The sequence below is a fragment of the Medicago truncatula genome, chromosome 8, assembly GCF_003473485.1.
Source record: "Medicago truncatula cultivar Jemalong A17 chromosome 8, MtrunA17r5.0-ANR, whole genome shotgun sequence".
NCBI classification, from domain to species: Eukaryota; Viridiplantae; Streptophyta; class Magnoliopsida; order Fabales; family Fabaceae; genus Medicago; species Medicago truncatula.
This window is the reverse complement of record NC_053049.1, coordinates 14029486-14037424: the sequence shown is the minus strand read 5'-3', so window position 1 is coordinate 14037424 and position 7939 is coordinate 14029486. Positions and strand designations below refer to the sequence as shown.

Genomic DNA, 7939 nt, shown 5'->3' with positions numbered 1-7939 from the left:
CCATTCATTGTTACATAGGACTATTAATTGAAGACAAATAATAACTGAATCGAATCATCTCAAAAGATCAACAATTTCAGAAAATTACAACAATTAAACTTAATAATCCGCAACAAAACAACCTCATCATTAACATCATATACATACATAATGGAATTCACTACTCTAATAAATGAAAAATAATAGCAATAAGGTAACGTATTTAATTTACATTAAGATGTGGTTCAAATAAAATATATATTGAAAAATTGAAATCTACCTTGTATTGTTGCATAGCAAACAATTCAACATCCTAGACCAAGCTATCCTTAAACGAGGATAAATTCTGTTGCTATATGTTGTTGATTCCCTCATAACAGATTCCATGGTTTCTACAAATAGGTTCAAGCTTCTTATTGGTGGAATATAAAGTGTTAAAGGAACAACAGAGAAAGCCACTGTGAAGAATAATTGCAGCATTTTTTTCTTATATTTGATGTGTAGAAACAAAATTCAATTCTTTATCATAAATTGAATTCTTTATGATAAAAGGGGGATTGGTTTTGAGTTTTTTTGGATGAACTTTGTGGATGGATTGTAAGAGAAGAGTCAATGAAATGAGAGAGGACTAGAAAGTTGAGGAAAGAGAAAGAAGGTTTTTGTGTGATATAAATGGCATTAAAAAAAAGGAAAGATAATAATAGAGGTGGCAGATGATATAGGGACAGAGAAAGAAACATATCGAATAGCAAGTTCTAGAAACATACATAAATGCATATTTATCCAAAAATTGCAAAGAAGAGATTAAATGTATTTTCTTTTCTTAATTTATATAAAATACAAAATTTCCATTTTTTTTTTAACTTTCTCAGTAAGTGTGGAAGTTTTTTATTTTTTTTGTCAAAAAAAAAGTGTGGAAGTTTTTTTTCCCCTCTAATTAATAAGGTTGGAGGGAGTGTTTACATTGTGGGATACAGGGAAGTAGAAACATTTAAGAAAAAAAACTGCTTCAATAGTTTATACTTTAAAACTAATTAGTCTATAAATTTATGCGCATAATACTTTTCTTATTGAATTTATCCAATTGAAACAATTAAAATCATTTTTCCGATAACAACAACAATCAAGTCTTATCTCATAATGTAGGGTTGGCTACATAGATCAAATTGCGCCATATTGTTCTATTTAAAATCATATTTTGATTCAACTCATTAATCTTTAAATCTTTTCTAATAGTTTCTCTTATAGTTTTTCTAAGTCTTCATCTACCTCTTCATTGTCCTCCATATAATCTACTCTTCGTACTACAACATCTATCGGTCTTCTCTCAACATGTTCAAACCACCTAATCATATTTTCTACCATATTTTCTATTATAGGCGCTACCTCAACTCTCTCTCTCTCTCTCTCTCTCTCTCTCTCTCTCTCTCTCTCTCTCTCTCTCTCTCTCTCTCTCTCTCTCTCTCTCTCTCTCTCTCTCTCTCTCTCTCTCTAATCATATCCCGTCTATTCTTACCAATCATCTAGCGCAACATCTTCATCTATGCTACGCTTACTTGATTTTCATGTTGGTTTTAAACTGCCAAACACTCTGTACTATACAATACTATCAGTCTGACTGCTGTCTGTTAGATTTTTCCTTCAAGTTAAATAGTACTTTCTTATAGCATAAAACACATCAGGCTCTTCTCCATTTCAACCATCCACCTTGAATATGGTGATTTTCATATGCTTCTATTTCTTCATCATTTTATACTAACGACCCAATATTTTTGTATCATGTAACTTGGGATTTGATATGATCTCTCACTTTCACCTCCATCATGGAAATACTTCTCCTTTTACTGAAGTTGCATTCCATAAACTCTATCTTGCTTGTACTCAGGCGGAAGCCTCTCCCTTCTTAGGGTTGTCTCCAAGTGTTTAACCTCCCATTCAATTCCTCCATCGACTCTCCAAGCAAGACTACATCATCACCAAAAAGCATACATCTTGGTGCAAACTCTTGGATATGTTCCGTAAACATATCCAAAACTGAAGTTTAAGGGTAATGGATTATGGTTGACCCTTGGTGCAATCCTATTGTTATGGGAAAATCGCTGGTAGTCTCTTTTCTTAGTTTTCGCTCAATCATCATTTCCCTTAACTTTATGGTATGACTCATTAGTTTAATTCACTTATAATTTACACAGTTTTGTACATCCTTCTTGTTCTTATAAATCAGAATTAAAGTGTTTCTTTTCCACTCATCTGACATCTTCTTTGTCCTTATAATCTTGTTAAAAAGTTTAGTGAGCCACATAATTCCTCTATCCCCAAACTTTTTCACACTCCAATAGGTATATTGTCTAGCCCAACTGTCATGCCATTATTCATGCTTTTCAATGCTTCTTTTACCTCGTGCGCTTGAATCCTACGATAGTAGTTATAGTTTCGATCCTCCTCTATGATGTCTAGCATGTTAGAGTCTGATAAGATCTCATATCATTCATTAAATAAGGTGTGAAAATATTTCTTTCATCTATCATTGATATCTCTTTCTTAACCTAAACTTTACCCTCTTCATTTTTAATACACTTCACTTGATCCACGTCTCTTGTCTTCCTTTCTCATCCCTTACCAATCTTATAAATAGATTTGTATCTCTCCTTGGTACCTAAAGATTGGTATAATTCATCAAAAACTTCAGCTCTTGCTTTGCTCACCACCTTCTTGGTCTCTTTCTTAGCTATATTATATTTATCCCATGTTTCAATATTTTTATACCTAGAGCAATCCTTAAAAATTCCATTTTGATTCTGACTTTACTCTTGATAATGCGATTCCACCACCAAGATTCTTTAACCATATGTCCAAAACCTCTTGATTCTTCAAACGTCTCTTTTGTTACTTTTTAAATTTCATGTTCCATCTTGTCCCATATATCATTTTCACTTCCTTGTGGTTGCCTACAACCTCCCTCTAAGATCTTGTGTTGGAAAATCCTTTGTTTTCACCTTTAAATGCCACTACTTGATTCACAGAGCCCCATTGTGTCTCCTTCTCTTTGCACTACTCATGACCCTTACATCAATAACCAATACTCTAGGTTGGGTAGTTAGACTTTCTCCAGGTATGACTTTATAGTCCAAACAAATCTTCTTATCCGATTTTCTAATAAGGAAGAAATCTGTATGGGAACATGTCACCCCTCTCTTGTAAGTGATAAGATGCTCCTCTCTTTTTCTAAAAAAATGTATTAGCTATAGTAAGGTTAAAAGCCAATGAAAAATCTAGTATGAATTTCTCCTCCGCATTTATCTCTCCAAACCATACCCCCTATGTGAGCCCTCAAAACCTCTTTAAACACTCCTTACATGTCCATTTGAATCCCATCCTAAGCTTTTTAACTCCTCCCAAAACTTTACTTTAAGGTGTTCTTCTAACCCTACCTAAGATGCGTGTGCGCTAATAACATTGAAAGTGTCTTGTTCCATTACAAATTTTAGGGATATAATTTGATCTCCTATCCTTTTAAAATCCACAAATATCTTTCTTCCACTCCTTATCCATAATAATGTCTATCCCATTTCTCGCTCTAACTTTACCCACGTACCAAAGCTTAAATCTTGAACTATCTAATTATTTCGCCCTTTTACCCACCACTTAGTATTTTATAGGCACATAAAATTAATCATTCTCCTAGTCATAGTGTCCACTACTTCCATAGGTTTTCTTGGAAGAGTGTCTATTCAAATCAATAGTATATATATAAAGTAAGGTTTTTTAAGCCATGTGTCACTTTCACTTTTATTCTCAATATTTTTATTATTTTTTCTATATTTTATTTGCCATAAATATATAAACTTTTGATGTTATCCACTAAATATTTTATTTAATTTTATATTTAATTTCTAATATTTTATGTACCAAAATAACTCACCATACTATATATAATACTTTCAATACTATCCATTAAATCTTCCTTTCTTTTTCTTCTTTTTAGGAAAAGAAGTTTCAATTAGTTACTATTTAATCTTTTAACACCATATTATTCAATTAGTATTTCCATTGAGGAAAAAAAGGCTTCGTTTTTTTTTTTTTAACTATAAATAAATGAGATTTTGTTAAACACCATAATCACATATTTTGAGCAGAAACTAAAACTCAAACCTTCTTTTGATCTAAGTTTTTTCTTTCTTAGAGTTTGACAAACACCTATATTATTGTTTCTTCTACTTATGCTTAGATTTTTATTTTTATATATATAATATAAGATGGAACTAACACCTACGAGTGAGTTTACTGGTTTTTTTTTCTTTCAGGTCCTTGAACTATTGTTTATGGCATCCATTACAAACACTTACGAGTTTCAGGTCCTTAAACTAACACCTATACTATTGTTTCTATTTCAGGTCCTTGAACTAACACATATACTTTTTTTTTCTTTCTTTTTTCGATTCAACATTACCGCTATTCTCTCCATTCTTATTCATAATTCATAATTGAGTCTGTGACATCCATTCCTATTTTGTTTTATTATTATTATTATTATCATCCAGACGGGCACTCCCGTGCCCGTCTGTCTGCTCTTTCTACTGCACGAACGCATGTAACTCATAAACATTATGTTTTTCAACATCAATGTTTATTTAGTTTTTCTTGATATATCTTGGAGAAAATTATTAGAATTAAAAGAATGATTAAGCTTGATCAAAAGGAGAAGGATCAAACTTGATAAAAAAATATAAGATATGTAATTCATGCACTTCTTTAACATGGAGTTATTTAATACATACTTAGGTTTGTGAAGAAAACTAGTGTCTCAGATTTCGATGTCATTATTGGTGATTGGAGTCACATGTTACTTACGAATGCTTTCAATAAATAAGTTCTACCATCATTAATTATTGTGTACTCTTTTCTAAATTTATTGTATCTTTATCTTTTCAAATGGAGGAAATGGAGAGATCTCAACTTCTTAAATTTTAACAACAAGTTTTCATCTAAGGGTATCAATGGTGTATTTATGTAATACTAGAAACACTTTTCTTACTAGATATAACCCACATATATATATATATATATATATATATATATATATATATATATATATATATATATATATATATATATATATATATAACTTCTACTAAAGCTATCAAAGTAAGTGCCAAGGATTGAAAAATATATGAAAGTGTAAAAGAAATTATAAAAGTATCAACATTACGATGAGAAAAAAATATATTTATGTTTTAAATAAGATAGAGAAATTTAACTTACCTATGAACGAAGTCTATAATCAGGGCCGTCCCTGTGAAATAGGAGGCTCGACTCTCTTTTTAAAATAGGCCCCTAGTAAAATAAAATGTAATTTTTTTTTTTGTGTAGCTAAATTTCATTAAAAAAAAAAATCAGAATCAGAAGAACTTCTAAACATGAAAGGAATTAAAAAAAATTAAGTGAAAAAGGTGAAATTTATCTAACGGCGTCGTTTGGACTTGTCACTCCTCTGTTGTGGAAAAGGGTAAAACGAATGGTTTATGCGAAGAAAAAAATGATTGTTGTGATTCTTTCAATGAAATAGCTTTCCAAATTGACTGATTAATTGATTATACAAATTAGGGGTGGTTTGATAGGATCTGATTTATGTACAAAAAAGAAAACTAGAGTCTAGAAAAAAACTCAAACGTGTACTAAAGAAAGAAAATGATATAACATATATTTTTTAGTTAAATGGGGGGTGGGTATTAGATTTAATTTTTCGTTAGAGGCCCGTTGCATTTGAAGGCCCGGTCTGATTGAGCACCTTGCACACCCTTAAGGTCGGGCCTGTCTATAACATTGATGTATTTTCAAAAAAAAAAAAAAAATTCTATAACATTTATGTTGAATACACTCCATTTTTCTATCAGCGTGCATTGGATATTTTTTTTAACAATCGAATTCAGTAACTGTTGGAACACTAGTTAAATCTAGTGAGAAAATTGGATAAGAAAAAAAAAACACAATATAAGAATTAGTGTGAGCGTGTGATTTAAAAATGTCCCACATTGGTGAGCCACACCAACTAGAAAGTGTTTATATACGGGTAGAGTGACATCCAAGGGTGTGCCCTTGGGGTACCCACTTTTGTGAACGGGTGAACGCTTACAAAAACATATATATCACACGCACGACGACGCCGCCGTCCGACCGAACCGGGCCGGGCTTGGGTGGAAAATAATATATTTTTTGTCACTTGAAAATGATAAATTAAAACGCGTTTGCTTAAGGATTAAGCAGATTCCTCATTCTTTACTCCGAATTCCACAGTCGATGATTCCTGTGCGATTCCTCTCTTCTCCCTTCGACTTGTGTTAACGAGTCATTCTTCTGCTTCTACTCCTTTCTGTCCCTTTCGGTTTCGAATAGAGCGGCTATGAGCGATTGTATACTGTGCAGTATATAATCGTAACAGTGATCTGAACTGTTTTATCCTGGAGACGGCGTGGTTGTTAGTCTACCTTGCACAACTTGGGAACTTGGGTAGTGCCGCGAAACGTCTTAAAGAGAGCGACCTGGTCGTGATTCAACCTGGTAATTCTTTGGCAGTACTAATTTCAAAAACAACAGTAACACACTTTGTTGTAATGTAAAATAAAAATAAAGAAATATTATTAAAAAGGGTAAAAAATTGTATGGAATATAAAGTTTTTTTTCTTTTGAAAATGAGCTTACCTGAACCGTCAACTACAAGAAAAAATAGGAAAACTAAAAGGATCAACCATATAAAAAAACTTTTGAATTCCAGTCATTTTTTTCACCTTTGCACGTAAGAAAGATAAATTGTTTTGTCACTTTATATGGTAAAAAAAATGATATGTTTACCTCAATCAAATAACTTTTAATAATTATGTTGTTTAAATAAATGATGGGATTAAAATTAGAATAGTCATTAAATGACTCTAAAGTACATTTATGCACAATGTTTATCCCTTTAGCTCGTATAATAGACCTTACATTAAAATAGCTTGTAATTAGAGATTATTCTTATTTACCAACCTTTTATTCCTTTTCTTCAATTTCTCACCTAGCTTTCATAGCGGAAACCAACATTACTTTATGCTATTATGAGTGGAGGGGGAACCCTTTTAAATATGACAAATAAGATTTGTATGGTTATAGATAAAATAATCTGTATTTATATTTCTGTCAAGAACACAACATACACGATGGAATAACATAATGATAGAATAACATATGAAGTTTTTAGCTATAATTTTAGTTTATTTTTTTTATTTTTTATTTTAAGGTAAATTAGAAGTCAATTAGAGGAGTTGTTAATAGTCTGAGGAACCTTTTCTATTGTTTTTATTCGAGTCTTTGTAATTCAGTTTTATCCTAAATCATAGTTGGTTTGAGTCTTTTTAGTGAGAAATCATGTAAATCGACAAAACAAGACATCAAGTGAAGGATCGAGGATATGATGATTGAAGTTCAATGGTTCTTAGAAGATATTTGAAGACAATACAAAGTGAAAAAAAAAAATTCATTTGAAGTTCCAAGGTATTGCAAGACGGAAGAACGCTGGAAAAAAGATCGAAAACTACATAATTCGCACATGAGGGGCTGCCTCATACACCCCTCCACACCAAGCCATGGGCCCCGGATACGGGCACAACCATTAATTGTTGTTTGCTTGTTTTCCACTCTATTATTTTATTCATTCATAAAGCTAGAGGTACAAGGCAAGGGTCAACCATCAAGAGCTTCAAGGCGGAGGATCTCCACCACCCTCTTATTCTTTGTAGGGTATGTTTTTCCATTGTTTTGTAATGATGTTTGTTGTCATGAGTAACTAAATCTCTTTCATTAGGGTTCCACAATGAAACCCTTCTTATATGTTGGATTCAGTTAACAAAGTTTTTATTATGTCTATAATATAAACTCTAATTTAATTCGTATATGTTTGTTTTTATATCGGGTATCTTAGATGGAG

The 7939-nt window shown here is 31.8% G+C and overlaps 1 protein-coding gene across 1 annotated transcript; it reads right to left on the bottom strand.

Annotated features, from left to right (window-relative positions):
* Positions 1 to 207: 207 nt before the first annotated feature.
* LOC11443434 (uncharacterized) lies at positions 208 to 686 on the bottom strand. The gene is given in 1 exon segment (XM_024772882.2): positions 208 to 686. A coding segment is annotated over 1 exon segment (252 nt). The 5' UTR covers positions 460 to 686.
* Positions 687 to 7939: the final 7253 nt, after the last annotated feature.